Source organism: Platalea leucorodia, assembly GCF_965183815.1.
Source record: "Platalea leucorodia genome assembly, chromosome: 2".
NCBI classification, from domain to species: domain Eukaryota; kingdom Metazoa; phylum Chordata; class Aves; order Pelecaniformes; family Threskiornithidae; genus Platalea; species Platalea leucorodia.
Window position 1 is genome coordinate 33,226,945 of NC_138824.1, and position 21,629 is coordinate 33,248,573.

General features: G+C 41.3%; 1 protein-coding gene across 1 annotated transcript in view; it reads left to right on the forward strand.

The window, feature by feature from the left end:
• Window positions 1–13,739, forward strand: part of ENOX1 (ecto-NOX disulfide-thiol exchanger 1) — a gene marked incomplete at its 3' end in the record, with an annotated part of 140,610 nt that extends 126,871 nt beyond the window's left edge. The window contains exons 11-13 of the mRNA XM_082305147.1: window positions 7,197–7,299; window positions 10,303–10,388; window positions 13,608–13,739. Coding sequence (XP_082161273.1) covers window positions 7,197–7,299; window positions 10,303–10,388; window positions 13,608–13,739 — 321 coding nt within the window. The remainder of the gene's footprint in view (window positions 1–7,196; window positions 7,300–10,302; window positions 10,389–13,607) is intronic.
• Between the last annotated feature and the right edge of the window lie 7,890 nt (window positions 13,740–21,629).

Consider the following 21,629-nt stretch of genomic DNA (forward strand, 5'->3'; position numbering starts at 1 on the left):
CAAGATAAAGAGCCATTAGTGGGAAATATATATGCAGACTTACACATATATACAGTGTGGATCCCTCCAGTAACTGGCATTTGACTCTCAGTCTATCCCATAGCTGACCCCTGCCTCACACATACACTCACACATAAACAGGTCTTTTAATCATCCCCCAGCCCCCACGATGTCCCCAGTTGCTGGCGCAGACCCCCTGGTCCCTCCAGTAGGTCACGCGCGGTCTCTCTGGTCTCTCCGGTCTCTCCTGTATCCATCCCAGACCTATGGCCACTTCAATACGTGGCTCCCAGGCTTGTTATCCTACTCAGTGGCTGGTCTGGCTTGATGCTCACGAGTGATCACAGAGCAGCATACGCACACAGAGTGGTCTCTCTTAACTGCGGCACCCCAGACAGACGGCTGTCTGACCCCTGGTCCCACTCCAGCTGCTGTGCTTGGACCCCCTTACACACCCTCATGCACACAGAATAGAGTTTCCCTCACCCAGGAAAAGAGTTAGAAATTGAGTTTAATGAGTGCGATGCACTGATCAGGGCATGGCATGGCCAGACAAGTGTACTAACCAACAACCTGTTTACATGCGACCAGTCCCTTTTATTCCCTTCTTAAACCACCATGATCCCTCCCTTTTCCTGCCTTTTGTTTCCCCACTAAGGACCCTCAACTAAGTCTTGTACTATCCCAAGATGCTCTTCCCCTACATCCCATAACAAGTGCCGTACCCCTACGGGCAGTGCCTCCCTCGGTCTGTAAGATGATCCAGAGACAGCTTCCATTGACTGGTCTTGATAGGTGTCATGCTTGACCCCTGGGGCTGATGCTCTCCTGTGACAGCCCTGGGAGGAGCTGGGTCAGGGGACTCTCTTTTCTCTGATTAGGTTATCGGGCTTTCCCCATCTGTGATGGTACCTCTGTCCTTCTTTGTGCTCGTGGAGATAAGACTTTAATCACAAATATGAGGAGGAAGCAGCAAGTGATGGTGGTTGGAAAATCCCTTCTGCATGGGACAGAGGCACATCTGTTGATGACACATCCCACATGTTGTTTGATGAGGGCGCAGAACTGGGAAGTTGCAGAGAAACTGCTGAGGCTTATCCAGCCATTGGACTATTACCCCTTGTTGCTTATCCATGAGCTCTGACCCTGCTTTGAGCAGGAGGTTGGACTAGAGACCTCCTAAGGTCACCTGAGTGATTTTGTGATTCTGTGATCATCTGAGTCACGATCACTGTCTGTGAGTGTACTTACACATTGCCACATTTGCAAGGAAATTTGATTTAAGTTAAATTTAAATAAGCTCTTTCATTGTAGTTTAGCTCAACTTGGATTGAATAATTTTGTATTCACCATGGATAAGAACATAGACAAGGACAGTAGCCCATCCTCAACTGACAACCATGTTAAGCTGTCAGAAGTTGTTCTGTACCTCAACCTTGCATGTCCCCGTAAATTTAAGATGCCTGACTTGATGTGCATTGAAACTATTGCAAGGCTTCCATTCACTTGATTGGAAATTGAATTAGGATCCATTCAGGTTAAAACAGCAAGATTAAATTTTCAGATGTGGGTCTGAAGTACATTTAAAGAAAGACCGGCAAAGCAAACAGAACTATACCAGACTTTAAGAGATCCCCAGGTAAATGAAAATGAATGAAAAATGTTCAGTCTTCATGTCACGGGCCAGTTTCTACCCATGTTTGCAGTAGAATCGTCAAACCTGGCCGTCAATAAGCAGTTTGGGCAAGCACATCTAAAGTCTAAGCCCAGTTCTGTGGACTCAGAGCAGGTACATGTATGCCTTTCAAGAGCTTAAGGACTGCAGGTTTGGTATCACATGTGCATGGTTCTTTCTTTTATCAAAATCATAGAATTACCTTTTCTTTTCAAGTTTACAGCATCTCTCTGGCCTGCTGTTAATAGCCTGCAAGATTTTTGCTTATGTTTCAGATATATAGGTTTTTTCTCCTTCTACTCATTTTCTCTCATAAATCCCCTGGCTGATGAGAAAGTGCGGTGTACGCCTTACATCTAACAACATTCAGTGGTTGCTCTGTCATATGCCTGCTGTGCCCAACATCTAGTCTTTCCTTCTTCTGCTACTGTTTTAATGCCTCAGACAATTTGCTTTGTACATATAGTACAAATGCCAATATATCCTGCAAACTCTTCCAGAGCTTGGTAGGATTTTTTTTTAACTGGGTTTTTCAGAAGGCGTAATATTATTTTACCCCTTCACCACACAATTCTGCAGAATCCCGTATACTACAACAAAGGGAATGAGGTCTTTGAAGACAATATGCAAGCAGTCATCATTCCCCCTAGATTTAAAGGTAATTATCAAATATTTGGATTACTCAGATAGCACAGGGAGTATTTCAGCTCTTTGGATATTTGTCATTTGCATCCTGATGACATGCCAGGTGTCTTCAATGTCACATTCATTAAATCCCATATTCTGCCTTTCAAGCAGAGTCCTGCACTGATGTGGAACTGCACTTTGGCAGGAGTAGTTTCCAGGTAGAGCAGCTACTGTTCAAACCCTGCTCAGCTCTTGGTCAGCATTTATGGGGAATGGCAAGTCCTCCCTTCTCCCATTTTTAGGAATGCTAGCTAGCATATGTTTTCAGGATTAGAGAACTTTTTAGGCTAATGAGAACCACTTTTGCTAAAGAGAGAAGCCCCAGGCAAGAGCAGACATTTTATATTCTGTCTGCCTTTTTTGCACTGGTGCAAGACTGGCCTGTAGAGGATGACTGATGTCTGGATTGAGAACTTTTTATTTAATATCATACTTTCCCATAGGGCGGAAAAAGAAACCAATGAAGGACTGAAAGACCCAAGTCATCCAGCCTAAATATCTGGCGCTTTCTGATCTGCTAGTCCCCAGAGTGCAGAGCTAGCCTTTTGTTCTACAGTACCTGTGACTATCCTCTGTAGAAAGTCACCACATCTCTTCTGCTCTTGAGGACATCTGTGTCTCTCCCTGGCAAATGCAGCTCTCCCAGGAGTTGCACTCTTATTTGCTGTGTCTACAGTGTGGGACCCAGCTGCTCTGTGGTGGGCCATGGTGGACAGTGAGACCAGGCACCTTTTGGAGCAATCCACTTGCCCATGCCTCTGCATTTGCTTCCAAAAGAAGCCAGGGTACATGAGCGAATGACAAAAACCCAACTTCTGTCCCACCTTATGGCCAGGACATGGCATCCATGTGCGAAAACAGCCGTGTATGACTCTCCACAGCCATCAGCTCCATGTCAGTGGTGGTGTCAGAGTTCTGCCTGTGGAAATTCATAGTCCATGTGAGAAAATTGTTATTTGCTGTCCTCCGTTTTATCCAGCAAGTTCTCCTGAAAGTTTTCTAGAGACACTCTCTCTCTGTCTTTCCCTCCCTGGTTCAAAAGCAGGGAGCCCCAAATCAAAATGCTGGTCCCAAGAGGTGTCTGCAGAATCATAGGGTTTGTGAGGGAAATTCGTGTCTTTTCATCATCTGCTGATCGATGAAAGTGTCATTTGCAGGGAAAAGCTCCGAGCTGGCAATGGTGAGAGCATCACACAGAATGGTTGCATTCATGCTGAGCTGCTCTGGAGCTGTCATCATCAAATCGAGCCCCCATGTTCTCCACTACCTGACGTAATTTTTGAATGATGAATATGGCCAGGTCTCTAATGATCTCCAGGTGTGATTTAACCTGGATTAAGCCATCCACATACTGTATTGAGTTCTTGCAAGGTCATTTCGCTTCTCATAAGTACTGGTTTGCACATGCCTAGCTGTGTTCTTGTCCTTTAATGCAGTAACTGACAGATGGTAGCAAAATATTCCTTTTATAATGAAACCTGCTGAAGGAGACTGCTTAGGGCCTCAGAAAATATAATTTGCTAAATAAAGGATGGTCTCCAGGAAAGAAAGGAAATACTGTAATGTAGTATACATTAAATAATTTTCCTCAGGCATCTGGTGATCAGTAGCTTTTTCTCATGTCAGAGAGGTGACCTAACTGTTTGTTTCCAATTAGTTATTGCCTCATTCACCTTTGTACTCTTAAAAGTCTTATTTCTGTGGGTTGGTATAAGTAGCGCCTCTAAAAATGTGCAAATTAACTGCATGAGGATTTGTTGTAGAGGCTTCGGAGGTACCAGATTTGTATCTGCAGTGTGTAGTCGGATACTTAAGGTTTTCACTTACACTATAATTAGCCTGGTTTCTAGGTGAATTTCACACTCATTTTTAGACACAATTACGCCTGTTTCTCTTAAATCACCATTAATTCCTAGCAGCATTGCTACTGAATCCTTTATGTGACCATGCACACCCTGGATTTTCTCATGGCCTGTGCAAGCTAATTTTGGCTGCTGAATACATCAGAGTTGTCTAATTTATCATCTTCTGTGAGGCATGTACTTTTGGATGGCAGAAACCTCTCCTTTTCAAACCTCCAAGAACCTGCAACCTTCTTCTAAAGCCAGTCGTTTGCTGAGTAGTTATCTTTGCCACTCTTAGTTTCCTCAGGCTCCCCCATAACCAGTTTTTTACTCCTTTATCCTCTGTACCAACCCACAGTTAAGGGAGACTTGATGTGACTTCCTTTAGCATCCATTTACACTGTCCTATAAATCATACAAAATGTTCTGCACAGGCTCAAATCTAGGCATTAAATGAGAATCCATCTGTTCGTTGTTCCCAATGGGAATATAGTTTCTTTCTCTGCATCACTGCTTGACAAAACTTCTAATCCCATCTGAAACTGCTAGTGTGTTGTGTTTGGGGCCTGTTATATCAAATACACATCTCTCTGCTCTCTACTTCCCCTCTCAGGAATTGTTATTTTTAGACTGCTTTTCTATCTCTGATGGAGTCAAAAGTTACATCTTAACCTATACAAGCTCTGGTGGCATATGGTGCTCTGCTCTTCTGCTGCAGTATCATGAAATCTGTTATCCATCTCTGTTCTTCTGATCTGTAACCCCCTTGTCGTTACTGCCCTTATGGAGAAATTCATGCAAACAGTTCTCTTATTTCTGTTTCTTCCCTGTGTTTTCTTTCGCTGTTCTTGGATGTCATGGTCAGCAGTAGATGAGTGTTTGCATTAGCCTTTGGCTCTATCAGGAGGGGAATCAACAGTACTGGACAACTTAGAGCATACTCCTGCTGCTATAACGCGCCCTGTGCTTTACAACACTACAGGACTGTTAGTGTCAAGGTGATGTAGCTGCCAGAGCGCTCAGGCACACCATTATTTTAAGAGGGGATCACCGCAACTTTTGAACTGCAGACTCCCTCCTACCCATAGGTGTCTAAATCTGTGCTAGAAGTTTCCCTTTGCAGCCAATGAGGAATACGAAACAGGCACCTCTAAGGTCCAATTTATTTCAACCTAAAGTAAATAAGTAAAATACATGACTAAAAAGTTATTTCATTTCTACTGACTGAAAAGGCAGCAAAGGCTGACTAGCTTACATGTACACAACTACAGATAGACGTCTGGCCAGGAGACATGCCCCAGTTGGCCACTACACCTGCAGCAAACCACAGGTGGCTCAATGCGTCTCTCTCCTCCTTCACTGTGGACTAAGGTCTGTCATAGCCCCTTGTTGCTGGGGGCTAAGGATACACATACGCATGTATGTCACTCAAATGCACAGGCAGTTTCTTAGCTGACGCATGGCAATTTGTTCCTCTTCACAACATGAGGGAACATTTGAACCCATGATGCATCTGAGCCATCAGGCACTGCATATCAGGCAGCTGCTCCTTGGAGTCAGCCTATAAAGAGCAGAGAGTACATCACTGAGGGTTTTTTGTGTTGGAGGGGTTTTTGTTTGGGTTTTTTTTTTTAATTGAAAAAAGGAAGTGCCTGACTCTTTTTACCAGTCTCACAGATTGTGAAGCTTTTAGTCATTTATAAAGAGGCACATCGGACATATTTTGGAGTTTTTGCCTTTTTTTAGGATGGATTATTCACATCTTCAGAAATGCCCTAGAGCGACCCAAGCCCAGTGTGTCTCTTTTATCGCCAAAAATGCTTGCCAAGAGTTTTGGAGCAAAGCACCACCCCGAGTGCATGTTCTAGATGGGCCACATCATTACACCGAATAGTGCAAATTTACTTGCATTTAAGGCTGCCCAGTCCCATGCAGCCTCCAGCTGCTTACCTTGACTCCCCCAACCAGAACAAGAGCACCATTCCTGCACAGTCCCACCTCACACCACCATATCTCCAACCCCATGCTCTCTGCCTCCGAGGTTTTGCATGGAACTGCTGAGCATTTCACAGAGCAGATGCAGCAGCGTGAGTCACTGCCTCACCAAGGAACGAGTTACTGCATATCGGTTGCTCCATGGAAACAGCCCATGTATATGCTTGAATATTGTGCAATGCACTTTGAGGCCACTTACATGCCCCTGAAATAGAGATAACTTTTGTTTACTTCACATATACCCAGGAGAAGAGCAATCTGTGTCACACAACAGCCTCGGTACTTCTGATGGAGCATCTAACGTGATGGCTTGGCTGAGATTGGGATGGTTCAGGCCACCTGTTTGCAGAAAAAGGAGCTCAAAGCAAGAGCCTTGACTTGTTTGCCCTTAAGGCTGGCTCTCTTTCAGTCCTCAAAACAAGGCAGCTTTATGCAAACTGCCTGTTAGGAATCGTCCCTGAAATGTGCTGACCCCCAAAACGTGCCTGGGAATTGTTTGGGATAGGGGCCAACACCATGCCAGGCACTGGCTGAAGAGTATAACAGGGTAGATGGTTGTGCTCTAGTAGCGAGAAACATTGCTAGTGACTGTTGAATTTACTCTTATAGCTGTAGCTGAATGTTTCCATCCATGTTCCCTAGAGGCGGTCTTTGTTTACAGCTTTAATAGCTAGAAAATGTGAGTTTTCTGACCATCCCCACACTTTATTGCACATCTTTCAAGCTGTTATAATGAAGAAGCACTAGCACCAAAGTTATTACTTACTCCACAAGCAAAATTTCCCTTCTTGGCAGCTCTTGACATAAAGGTACTTCAAAAAGTGTCTTAATATTCTGCAAACAAATCAATTATTTATAATCGGCTTGTCTTTAGGTGTGAATTAAAGTAATGATCTTTTTTATAGAGTTAAAAGGAAGCAGACAGGTTTAATTGGAGTAAATGAAACCTACATGACCACCTGTTGTTTTTTTTTTTTTTTTTTTAAACTTTATAGGAAATCAACGTATTGACAGTAGCATTGGTCAACCAAGACAGAGAAAAAAATTCAGAGAAACGAAGCCCAGGTCTAAAATCAGAGAAAGAGGCACTATTAATAGGTAAGATAACCCCAAAGAAGATTTTTGAGAACAAAATGCCTTTTAAGAAGTTTTTGGTTTGTGTATGTGTTTACATGCATCTTTGTGCTAATACAAGTAAAAAAAAAAAAAGATTTTTTTTATTTCTCATCTGTATTCATAATGGCGTTTAGTAAGAGAAATTCTAAAATACAAATGAACTTCTGCTTTCTGAAAAATTCTGCAGAGTTTAATGAAAGAATTTCAGGTATGAAGAAAATTGCAGGATCTGCATTTAGACTTCCAGCATGAATGTATGAAGACTCTATTTACATCAAGATTTAGCATGCTAGAATTGTATAACTTGTTATCTGATTATTAGACAAAATGGTGAAGGAGAAGGGGATGCAAATAATATTAGCAAACTACCAAGCAAAAAATATGTATACTGGATGTATTAAGCAAGCTAGATTTATTCTTTTGACATTAGGTGAGGGAATTAGCAATATGAATATTTATAAAGAATACCACAAGGACTGTCATATCCTTTACCTAGAATAAAATCTTTAAAATAAACTCCTAAAGAGTGTCTAAAAGCTAAAGCTTATAGGCAGTGGGCCAGCTAACTGGTACCTAGCATTTAGCCACAGAGGAATGGCTGTACCCATGCTACCCTTGGAGGGAAAATGCCCCATTTATATCTGTGCACATTTTGCATTTGGTTTCAGTGGGGCAGGTTTTCATGGAGCCTAAAGGCCCACGGTCCAAAGTGCTCCCTGTGGCATGGTTGCCATTCACAGGAATGCTGACCTGAAAGACCAGGTTTCATTTCTTTGGTTTGGTCTTTTCACAAAATCAGCGGTATCCCAGTAGGTGATAGTTCCAAAACTACCTTAATTTGTTTAAATGCAACTCATTTGCATCTGCTAAGCACCAGAAAAGTTGCTGGTTTATTGCTGGGGCATGGATTCAGACAGTTCAGACCAAAAAGGTCATTTAAAAGTGAAGAATGTATTTAAATGTGTAAAGGGCTTAGTACACAAACTTCCTGTGACTGGTGAGATGTGGAACAGTGGGATGTACAGAAATGTATGAATTGATTTTATTTTGCTTGTTATAATAAAATTTTGAACTTTTAAGTGCAATGCACAGTATTATTTGATCTGTTCAAAGATAACTTCTGTGAGAAGGGTAGCAAGGATGGGATTTTAAGAACAGAATGATGAACTTTTTTTTTCTAGGTCACTCATTATTTGACTGTAACAAGTGGTGGCAGTATCCCAAAGTGGATCCCATCTGCCAGCTGTCCAGTAGCACACTCAGATAAATAGTGTAATCTCAGCCCAGATATTACTGGTCGTAATACCCCCACGACTGGCTCATTGTTACAGTTCAAAGGCAAAAGATTGGTCTGGATAGATTTCATGTTATCTCTTCCTCTGCAGCATGTTCAGGTGCAGCAAGGGAAAAATGGGCCTTGCCTCCATCCATTCGCTAAGTTTGTCTGTATTTTACAAAATTCCATATTGTCTTGGAGGAAAAGAGCATAAAAGAAAAAAAATTACTAAAAAGTTATCATGGAACTCCAGTTAATAACTACAAAATATTTTCAAATTACTTTTTATTTACATTATATGAAAGAGCTAGCTTTGAACAACCTGAATTGAAAAGCCTTGGGAACACGCATAACAAATGCAATGCCACTGGTAAAATGTGATTTGAGTACAAATTGGATTGCCAGTCAACCCATCCAAGTGTGATGGTCTGGGCTTTTGCTTCAAGAGCTCTTGTGTGTGTGCTTATGGTCACGCACAGCACAAAGAAGGTAACTGCTGCTAGGACTCGCCATAGTATAAAATGAAACACACGCCCCTCCCTTTGCAGGATCACAAGTTTGTAAATGCTATTGGAAAAATGAGGGAGGAAAAAAGATGTTCTTTGCAAAGCCAGTCTAAAATGAGTTAAATTTTACTTATCATTTTCAACCATGGCCAGTATTTGGGGAAAAATGAAATCCAAGATTATCCTAATTCATTCAGCATCAAGAAAGCAGCATGGCCTGCAGTACACAAGATACACTGACCCATTTTTGTCATTTGTAAGCATCTTTAATCCTGGTGTTTATGCTTTAAATATAAGGAACTTCCCCCAGGGTGGTTCAGCTAAGAAACCCATCCAAACAGAGTTGAAAATATTTGCTCTGATTCTTACAGTTCCACTCTCCCCAAACAGTAAGTAACACACACGCCATTTTGTATTTTCACTGTTTGTTTAGAAGAGGAGAGATTGGATAGTGCTTTTAATAGCAATTCTGATGCCCCAAATCTTGTTTTCCCTGGTCATCATTATTATGCTGTCACTTGATTTTCACTGCAGAAAAAATCTCTAGACTTAGATCCTGACTCCTCCTAAGTCACTTTTATTCCCATACCTTTTACAACAATCTTGTAAATAACAATGAAGATGATAGACAGAAATGGCTCTCTCTTAAGAGAAAGTAAATAAGTAAATATGTCATAAAGGATTTGTGTTTTCTTCAGCAGCAGTTAGGGGTAATATGGGTTAAGCACTTTTCATAACCAGCATCAGCGTAATTACTAGAAAAATTTGAGGGAGTGAGGTTTCTGACAGAATTATATGAAACGTTTTCACAACAGAGCATCCAGTGAAGGGGAAAAAAGCAATAATTTTACCATTACAATATCCAAAATTTTATATTGGTAAATCAAGCATAAAATTGGTAGTTGAAATGCTTCCAGCAAGTCTTTGTTTAGAAATTCCTTTATTCATCAGTATATTATCTTGGTCACTTACTTGCTAACTGCTGTCATTCCTGAAGATGAGCTATTGTGTTTACCATGTTATTATGACTGCATTAAAAATATGCCATTTTGTAATGTTTATTGGGTTGTGTAAGAAAAATAAGAATCATAATTCATACTGAAAAACCTGCAAGAACAGACTATTCAGAATTATTTTTCTTATTTTAGTGATATATTGTCTGAGGTAATTTCAATACTTTGTGTTCATTTGTTTTTAATACAGGTATCATATCCACATTTCTTCACGTCCACCCTTTTGGAGCCAATATAGAATATCTTTGGTCTTATATGCAGCAGTTGGACTCTAGGGTAAAAAAATTTAATCAAAATCTGTTTTCTCTATAGAAATATTGTATTATTCTTTTCTGCAGGTTAAACTCTTCGTGCGTTTCCATTAGAAAGATAATGGGATATGGGGCTTGGGGGTTTGCAGTCTTTATTCATTCGCAGATTACGGTGCACGTGCTTGTGTTGAGGTCTTTGCCTTGTGCTGCCTCGCTATTCTTTGTGGCAAAGAAGAGCAGAGCTTTAAATGGCAAAGATAGCAGCTGATTTTATGATACATGATCCTGAAATACAGCTGAGGAGAAAGAAAGCAGAACAAGAGGCAGGTGTAGCCATGGCCATCAAACTGTGCAGAGTTTTAGGAGATGATTCCTTATTCTTCTAAAAGTTGTTAGTCATGGGTCACACTGAACATGAACTTTCATGGACACAAAAATGGACCATGAAGCATACCCTTCATCTGCACGTGGAAGCAGAGAAGGCCTCGTAAAGGAATTGGCTGATCCTATTGCTAAATTCAGAGAAGGTGTGACCAACAAAAAGGTGAGGCCAACACACTATAGTGTGCAAAGTGGTTTTTAATGCATCAGTTCATACAGTCCATAGTCAATACATATCTGTAGGATAAGATGCTTTGACTTACTTTTAAATATCTACTGTAGGATGAGATGAAGTCAAGCCCCAAAAAGGCCTATTCCTGTCCACTGAATATTAAGCAAGTCAAGGGTGAGAAGCTCAGCTGTGAAATAGCCACCTTTGATCAGGTGAATGCTACTCTAAGTGTTAAACGACAGCTCTGCAGGATGCTAGACTGCATGAGATACTTAGCAGATGCAGGGGTCACTCTGCAGTTAGGCACAGCTCTGATCCACATCTGCCAATACTTCCTCTGGACATGGAGACGATGGTGCTTGCCCAGATCTTCTTGCAACGTGGAGTCAGGATGTAGCTATGGTGTGCACCTGGACTCAGAATGTGAGTGTCACTCCTTGTGTGGTGGTCGTTAGACACAACTCCTGGTAATATGTTGTTCCTGAACACTCTCTCCAGCCATGTCACCCATAGCCAAGATCACCTTCCAGCTGCTTTGATGGGCTGCTTTGATGGGCTGCTTCATGCCTCTGGAGGACCCTTCTTCTGCTTCTATGAAAAAGTGTATAGCTAAAAGCAGAGGAGATCCTGAGCTAGAAGCCCACTGGAAGTAAGACCATTGCATGGATGAGTGAGGAAGGATGATCAGGTTCTTAGGCACTAGGCTCAGGCCACGGCAGCTCAGATTTGCTAGTGCTTTACAGTCCACTGCTACCCACAATGAAAAGGGAGTAAGGGATGAGGATGGTAGAAAGAGGTGAGAAACTGGTGACTTTCAATTTTTTTTTTAAAAATCTGATTTTATCAAGACCTGATACATCCAGAGCTTCAAACCTGCAACCATTCCTCTTCTGCTTCTCTGTTGCCTGCCTCTGTCACATGTACACCTTCCTTCATCTTGTCCCCAGTTCCTGCAGCACCCAGTCTGCCCAGTCTTCTCAGTCGTCTTTCAAGTCCTTCTTTAACACACAGCATTTGGCTAAGTTTCAACTGCTTTTTCCCCTGGCTGACCCCTCCAGCTCTGTATCTCTTGAGTGACAACAGCAATCATTTAAAATACCAGCTCCTTGGGCTGCTCATTGCTTCTGTCCACTGAGCTCTTCAACTTTCTCCTCCTTCACTGCTGCGGTCTCTTCTTGTGCCTGTCCGTGGGCTCTGTCCTTGAATTTCCACTCCCATGAGTAATGTGTTGACTTCTGTGAGGCTGCCAGGATCAAACCCTTAACTTGCAAACACAGCCTTCATGGAAGGAGCGTTGTCTCCATCTCTCCGAGGTGCCAACGCACCAGCCCCTGGAGCTACCACTGAACCTACCTGCTGCATAATAAACACGAGCTGCAAAATTTGACCTCGCTGGTTTGTTTTGGAAGTAACTGCTTGTAGCAACAAATTACTGTTTAATAGCGCAATCCAGAGATGCAATCTCAGAGATGAATTTCAATTACTTTCCATGGTTAGCCTGTCATTTGTCACCTGAACAAGAATGGTAAGGTCAGCATACCCGTGTGGGCTGAGGGCTTAGTATAGAGCTCAGATACGTTACCCAAAAGTAACCAGCTATGCGTTACTGCCATAAGAGTACGTAAAAGGTGGACCTGATTACTCCGGAGCTTTAGACTGCCTCCAACACTGATTTTCAGTGCCACCTTTAACAAATCATTTAATCTTTCTGCTGCACTAACCTCTTCAGGAAAATAAGAGGTGATAGATATATCCTCACCTCCCTTCGGTGGAATGAGGTATAATTAGCATATTTTATATTTATGTATTGTTTTAAAAAGAAAACTTTTCGCCATGGAAGGTTCCTACTAGTATGAATAAGCAGAAATATAATCATTGCCAGAGAAGCCTATCAAACCATGGAGATACCTGTGGATAACAGGCAGCACCCATAGATTTCTTTACTGTTCCTTTCATGACCATCACTTTAGAAGAAGCAACAGTAGGATAAAATGGTTCATTTTCCATGACTGTTCATTTCTTGAGTTCCCTTCTGATTATACCAGAAATGTTGCCTTTGCGAAAGTGTTTTCTGCAATGAGAGCATCTTTCCATTAGGAAGGTGACCAGTCATTAAGCTTTCAAAACCATAAAAACATCCTGAGCAATGCCAAGTCAAGGAACTTTACTGCCTAGTTATCTGGGGCTGCTGAACTGGGCCAAACTGGGAGAAGATGTCTCCATGGATAGTCAGCACTAAGTAACAAAAGTGAGCTGATTAAAAATAAAGTCCCTGTGTTAGTTCTTTTGCAAAAGGAAAACTGATGGAGCTGGGAGAAGGATTCAAGAGCTCATGGGATGAGAAGGAAGAATAAGGTCCCATTTGCTTCCTCCTCCTCGCAAGTATACCTGCAACTGTAGTTCTTAGATGGACTTCGTACCACACTGGGGCAGCAGCCCTGACATAGCAGTTGTCTCCTTTTGCAGTGGGATGCCCCTTACAAAAGCAGAATCATTCCTGCAAGGAATCTGCACTTGCTTTGGAGTCTGGAAATTCATGTCAGGCTAAGGTTAAAAAAAAAAAAATAATAGTTGGTTGTTTTCATCTGGCCTGGATTTTTTTTCCTCCCCTTATTTCTGTTCTCCATATTTCCTCTTCCCAGTCTACAGGGCAGCTTTCTTACTTTAATTTTACCTTTATTTCTTTCTCAGATCTCTGCGAATGAGATAGAAATGCTTTTGATGAGACTGCCACGCATGTTTAAACAAGAATTCACTGGTGTAGGAGCAACACTGGAGAAGAGGTGGAAGTTTTGTGCCTTTGAAGGAATTAAAACTATCTGACTGTGACTAGTAATGAAGCTATGCAGAAGAATAATTCCTAGAGCATGGCAGGGTTATAAAGTATTAAAGTAAGAAATTTGGGTTTGGGCACATAGTAGTATGTTTTCAAAGTTATCCAAGCCTAATTTTAGTTACATTTGTGACGTTCTCGTGTGAGTGGAAATGTAGTTGTGCACCAGTTCCTAAAATAAAATAAAATTTTAAAAAAAAAAGTTTCAAAATGTGACAGATCTGTTTCCTATGAAAACTGAAGAAAGATACCACAGTCATAATGATTTCAAGATACTACATGTCCTACATCTAAGAAAAGCTCATTGAGCAAACAGTTAAGGAAAAAGATTGCCCGGTTATGGTCGCTAAGCTACAGCGATGTATATGTAATATGTAGTAGAACTCATTAAGTTTCGTTATTGAAAGTTCTTTCTGTTTAGTAAGAAAACGGAGTAATTTTACAGTGAGGAAAAGCATACCAAAAGAAAACTTGAAGATGTGTCTGAAGTTATTGTATTTTGTAAATTAAGTTATATGCTGTACCAGGGATTTTTGCCTTATTGAAAGAGGCCTGAAAATGTGATTGGAGTCCTCAAGAACGCTTTATCAAGAATATTATTTTTCTAATGTAACTATTCTCCATTACAAGTTCTTTTAACATGGATTGCATATCAATTTTCATAAACATGTAAATAAGGAGGAAACCAGTGTTACTGTATTGTATTTGGTATGTAACATTCAGGTTTATGCATCAAAATAAATATTCAGTTGCATTACTGTTACAAATTTTATAGCAGATATATTAATTTTTATCAATAAATATGACTTCTACCATATTGTTTGTACAGGTTTTTTTTCTGATGTTTTTGAATTTTTATCAATCCAGCAAGAGTCTCCTGGCACTTACCTTTCTCCTACCTGAACTATTAATTGTAGATAACTTGGTTAAATTAATTAGGCATCAAAAAAGAGTTTGCAATATTAGCTAAGATTAAAATAATTAAAAATATTGGTAGAGGAAGTACCAGCACGGACCTTTGTTTAGCTGAACAGATTTCATTTGTTTTTTCACACTAGCAGCCAGGTTAAAAATGAACACCTTCAAATTTCTCATTTTCAGTGTTGTGTTGGGTAGTCACCATGCATCCAATTAGTTACTCCTTCTAACTCCCAGCTAATGCTTCTGGCCTTTGGCCAGCCAAGGAAAGGAATAACTCATTTTTAGTGATGTCCCTTAAGCAGGGACATCGATGTAAATTATCATTTAGGATTTACCGTCAAACACACAGTACTCCGGCACTCCTGTAAGAGCCAGCGAAAGCTGAAGTGTGTGTATCAACCAAGCCAGAAGAGTATGGAAGGAATCGCTCCTCCCAGAGCCCTGCTTTAAGGAACTGCATCAGTACAGCATTTAGCATGGTGCTGGATAAGAAACAGCAGCCCCCTCCAAGTCACACCTCTGTGTAGGCAGAGGAGCCAGCCACAAGAGAGCTGGCCCTATGAAGTGGGGCGCCAACAGCAGGAAATAGGGCAAATTGCAACAGATGCAGGGAGTATCCAGATACATGTCAGAGTGATGTTTCACTCAGGTTCTTCAATAAACAGCAATTAGTGTCAAATGCAATTAGTCACGAAGGAACTCTCCTACATGGCTGTTAGTGATTACTGCTTTAGGACCTATTTCTGTTCTGGCATCTACCTGGAATATAGAAATATTAAATGAAATGTTAATTGTGTACAAAAGGGAAAAAGAAAGAGGCTTAGCAGGTCTATTATGAGAGAAAATTACACTTTCAGCCAGTATGCACAAAAATTTAAAGAACATACATCTCTATTATGGTTGTTACGGAACCTGTGTTAACGTAAGTTACTTGGGTAAAACTAGTAATTATATGCCAGTTATGTTAATGAAAATTAACTAGTTTAATCCAAATAACAACTCTGTCTTCTCTTGTGATCATACAGATTTATGAATAATTCAGGCAAAAATGTGTTAGGTCTGACAGCTCGTATTTAAGTACTGTAACATAAATGTGTATGGATGGCACTTAGGCTGGGGAAAAGAGATGTGAGAAAACTTTCACCTCAGCTTTCTTCATGCCATATTTATTCATTATATTCTGTCCTCCCTTTTCTCTTGTGCCCTCCTTTTTTTTCCCTTTAGCTTGTCTCCTCTCCCACAAAACAACTCCAATCCCAGATAGCCACAAAACATCTTAAAACTGACAGGACCTTGTAACCTAATCACCATATTTGCTCGGCATGTGTTTTCTCTTCCTTTTTCCTTCCTGGGTTTTTCATGTCTGTCTAGACCACAGGTGCTTTAGGAGAGTGACTTTTTAGTCCTTGCGTAGGACCAGCTAAAAGGGAACGTCCTTCACTGGCCTTTAGATACCACCATAGAAGATCTAAACATTAAGTATAAATAGCATGTAGGCATCCTGCAATATTGTAATGTATCAGCTGAGACCTTGAAACTCAAGGGGGATCCTCATGAGGATCAAGTTCAGCCCCAGAACTGGCTTTAACATTGTGTGCTCAGTGGCTCTGGGGGAAACTGGATTAAAATGCTCATCTCCATCACTTAGCCGCTGAAATGTCCTTGTGATGACCCTTGGGGGATCCAGCTGTGGGTCCTGAGGTGATACAATGGGATGAATATCAAGGAAGCCACCTTTGAAAGACATCTAGACTGGACATTAGAAAGCATTTCTTTACCGAGAAGGCGGTCAAATGCTGGAACAGGCTTCCTAGAGAGGCGGTCGATGCCCCAAGCCTGTCAGTGTTGTAAGAGGCATTTGGACGATGCCCTTAGTCACATGCTTTAACTTGGTCAGCCCTGAATTGGTCAGGCAGTTGGACTAGATGATTGTTGTAGGTGCCTTCCCACTGAAATAGTCTATTCTATCTCTTGCAGATATGTTACTGATATATGGAGAAGACAGTGACGTTCTGCAAGCCAACATTAAATTCTGGTGAAGCACCCTTTAGCCAGCTTGTCTGAGCAGTAGCGTCAGTCAATCTGATGCCATCATAGCCCAGAAAGAGGTACTCCATAGGAAGTGTATCCCTGGAGGGTGGCTGTACACCACTGGAGCCATGTGGTGTACAGTGGGTGGCAGTGCTCTTCTTAGCACTATTGGGCATTGCAGCAAAGCAACTTGTGAAAATGGCATGAGGTGATGCCACTTAACTATGATAAAAGAAGAAGTCAGTATGGTGGAAAAGGCGACTAGCCTTTCTCTATGTCACTTTATCCTGATGACTGGAACAGAGGCTTGGTCAGCTGCAGCAGAAGTCAGCGTGCTCTCCCCCGGAAAAAGCAAGATGTTGAGGTGACCAAGTGGTACTTAGTGAAATGAGGCAGTGCAAGACCTAAAGCAAGTTTCTACAGCTGAGTCAGGTTGAAGGAGGATGAGCATTTGGCAAAGACTCAAAGCCGTTTACAGCTGGCAGGATCCTCACAACGGCAGTGGGAAAGAAAACAGGAGAAGGAAAGTCCAAAGAGACACCACATCATCAGGCTAACCATGAGCTTAAGAGGTGAGACTGTGCAATAGCCTGGCATGCAACTGCAAGTTATGGCAGAAAGTTATAGCAGTGTCCCCTCTTCTCAAATAGGGACTAGTGGAGCAGGAGAAGATTTGGTTTCTAACTGCCCAAATATGCTGAGGGTATTTTGCGGGGAGTTTTAAGCTCAGTTGTCCGGAACTCCTGTTCTCCCAGGAGAGATTTTTAGTTCATCCTCAGCTTTGAATTGTCTTGGGGTGATGGCAGGGTTGACTTTCATCAGTTTAAAGGGCCAGCCTCTTACTGCACTGTATTTGATTCCCACTTGAAGGCTTAAGAGATACACTGTGCAAAACCCCTTGGACAAATGTGCATTTTACCCTGCACATTCAAGGGAGATGAGTGTAACCTCTCTGTTAAACTGCATTTTATGCCCACAAGAGACAGCAATGTTTGATGAAGACTGCATTATCCCCATTACTAAAAAGGAAATTTGTAATATCTCCTTGTGCTATTGCACATAGTGGAGTCTCATTGTTTATTGAAGTGTGTGTGTTTCAGGCAAAACTTGCATGCTCACGACTGCCAGACCATCACATTCACTTAAGGAGCAGCTATACTGAGATTTAGAGAAAATCCTGTATCAAGCTATGCTACATTTAGCTACACATTATGTACAGTAAATGCTGTGGAATCTAAAGCTAGAATATTTGTCATAAGAGCATTCTGGGTGGTTTGTTTAAGTCAAAATTCTGGTCTTGCAAGCATTGGGGTTTTTTTAAATCAGAATGGCTTTGACAGTCAGTGTTAGTATGACAAAAATGTTCTGCACTGATGTGAGTTGATTTGGGGAACGAGGTTTGGGGAGAGGAAGAGGGAAGGGAATTGCTTGGTTTGAGAGATATATTCTTTTTGTGCCTCCACTACCAGTAGTAGCCAGGTCTGATACAGGCCTGATGCCCACTTTGTCCACTTAACAAATGCGTCTCAGAGTTCAGCATTTGAAATGTGAGGCTTTTATCATCTTTTTCCTGTGAAAGGGTACAGGTTGTCCCTTGACTTGTCACTCTGGTTACCCTGGTAAGATCAGCAGCTCTTTTACCCTAACTTTTCCCTCAAAAAGAAAGTAGAAACAGCAGCAAATTCCTTCTGGTTCTGTTCTGTAGTCAGTCTCCTCTGGATGCAATTCTAAGATGCTCAGGAAAAAATAAATCTTCCTACGTTTATTGGCATTAAGTGACTATAAAGCAGGACACAATCCGGAGGATGTCATTCCTTCTTCCAGACTCTCCGAGAGCACAGTCAGTGTGACTGCTTGGACTGCAAAAGGTGACTATTTACTTACTGAGTTAAAACAGAATGTTTTAAAAACAAGTAAAAGTCAACTGAAAAAGCAGCCGAATCAGGAAATTGTGCTTACAAGGTGCAGATCCTCTGACTACATAAACCCATTACATTGAATACATGGAAATCCTAATTTGTAAACAAAATCAAATGGATATACTCAGGAGTAGCTTTGGTTAGGTGTTTTGCCTCACACTGGGCAATAAACATTGTGCCTGTTCAGACTGAATGGGCTGACTCCAATGCCATACTCCCCCTCTACAGGGATATTTGGGGGGCAGCAAGAGGAAAAAAATAAATACATATTCCTTTAAACCTAGCAGTGAGCACTCCTGCAATCCTACCACAGCCATATTATAACCATTTGCTCAGACTTCTGGCTGGTAAGTGCTTCTTGCCAATTTATGTGCTTTTATATACATAATATTGAAGCCTAAAGAAAAAATCATCCACTTGGACTGCTCATATCTTAGCCATGTCACAGTTAATTCTGTAGTGATCCCAATAGCATATGGTGGATTAAAATAAATATCCCATAAAAACACCCAGCCGTAATCAAAGTTATCAAGTGATGGAAAAGATTTTTCTTTTTTGCTTGGTAGTTTGTTAGAAGAGATTAGTATTGTCAAACTTGTGTCCTGACTTCCTAACTTGATTTTTTCTGGCTTCTTCTAGCCAGTTTTTCTTTTCTCTACAAGATTAAATAATCCTATAGTACTGCATATTTTCTCCCCGTGAAGATATTTATACATTGTAATCTATTTACTTCTCAGTATTCTTTCTCATAAACTAAACAGATTGAGCTTTTAAGTGTTTTACTATAAAGCATCTCTCTTTTTTTTAATATCCTTTCCAATTTTTCAACATCTGTTTTAAAATGTGCGGAGAAAAGCTGTTACGTGAATTAGTCTGATCAATGCTCTATACAGGCATGAAGTCACATCTCTGCTCCGATTCAGCTCTTTGCCTCCTATTCCTATCAGACTATTAGCTAATCACAAATGTCAAAGCAGTAGTCCAAGTAAATTGCTGCTAGGTCATTTTCTTTATCCTTCTGGTGTAACAGACTCCTCTGCATAGATGCATTTCTGTATGCTAAAGCCTGGCTTTTCCATCCCCGCTGATAGGCTTGTTTGTGCAAGGGCAAAGCTCTCGCCCCATGAGGATATGTTGGGGCTTAGATCCCATGCACGGCCTTCAGGGTTTGTTCTTTGCTACGGTGAAAGTCTGGATAATTCTATGATGTTTATAGCCTTGCGTGATTAAAAAGGGGTAATCAGATCTGCTGTCAGGATGTTAGCTGATCGCATCAAGCATTCAGAGGGCAATCGCACAGGCTTTGTCTAGACTAGGGTTTAAATGCGTGTCATTAGCACATATTAGCTGATACATTTTAGAAGTCTGATGCAGACAAGGCATAATGCCTTTAATGTGAAAAGCTGGCTGAGTTAGGCCCTTGGGCATTGGCGTTGACACTGGTTTGTCTATTTTAGAGTTTTAGAATAAGTTAGCCAAGGGCTTGTCTGCAAAGACCAGTTAATTTGGAAGAAGATAGGCTATGAATTTAAAGGGCTACTCCAGGACTCTAAGACCAGAAAGAGATTGATTCTCAAGTAGTTGCTGTGAAATAGCTCTGTATAATAGTATTATACACTTAACTAGGTAAGTTTTCTCTTTTTTTTTTCACCCTTCCCCAAAAAACAGTTCTTGTAGGAGAGGTGTTATATTTAAAAATTAACCCTCCGGTGCATTTCTGTTTTCATCACTGAAAACTCCTTACAGAATACAGCTGATTAGCCTGTTTGTGTCTGGGGAGGAGGCTGGAAAAATTGTACACTCTGCAGATCTGGTTGCTGACGTTAAAAGCTGACTTGCATTTCACAGGGGGCGAGACATGGCACGCTTGTGAGAGGAATGGGAGTGGAGCAACAGAAGACCGTAAAATAGGATTAAAAATAGAGACTGGAGGGATTTTGTTAGAACCTGGTGTTCCATCCAAAAACCACACAAATCCCAGGACATCCCAGCAGCCTATTATAAACTAAGAGGGCGAACAGGGAAGAAAAAAAGACAAGATTTCGTAGCAAAAATCATTGTAAAGTATGGTGGTATTGAATGCATGAGAGTTTGTGAGTTTCCTTAGCTGGTTCTGCCCATGGGGTCAGCTCGGGCGGGTGGTGTGTGTGAGACTCTCTAAAGAGGAACCTTCCAAAATCACTCTGCAGTTGGCTCTACCCCAGAAATAAGCTGCTCAAATAATACCAACTTCCAATGGCAGAGGAGCCCCCTCCCCCCCACAAGAAAAATCTGCATCTCTAGCTCTGCAGTTCACTGGTTGATAAAGAACGGTGATGTTAGCAAAAAAATTTTTCTTGTCCTTGAAGGCTAGCAAGGACATATATTACTCATGGAAAGCAAATATTTGACAGGCAGTCAAAGCTCATTTCAGGATGTCATTTTTACCCCTCTACTCTAACTAGTTGTCCACTTGGTGGAACTTGTCACTTGGTTAGATGGAGACAAAAAGGCTAAAGTCTCATCAGGGTGGAATCTACACTTTTGTCTTCAGAAGATGAACAGCTGTGGATAAACATCGTGCCACCAGTCCAAGGCTGATTTGACTAATAAAGAATTGCAAGGCAGGAACTGCTTTGCAGGATGATACTCGAAGCCTGTTTTGCACAATAAAACATATCGACAGAGAAGGAAGCCAGATGGTGGTTCAACAGCAGAAGTTTTCTAAAACACATTTCCTACCCTGAGAGGTTCTTGATTGACAGCTCTGGAAACAGGTGTTTTATTTGTCCACAGGGCAGGACAGGGAAGGCATCTAATATTGTCCCAGCAGAGGTGTATAGAAATCACCTGCCATTTCATTTCCATCCCTGTGAAGTCCTTGCCTCATCTGTGCAAACTGCAGAGGAAGGAGACATCTGCAGAATGCACATTTGACCCTGATTTGAAGCCACAGAACTTCTTCTAGTTAAAAGTTTAGTTTCAGGGCTGGATTTGAATCGCTGATCTATAAAATGGATATCCTACTGT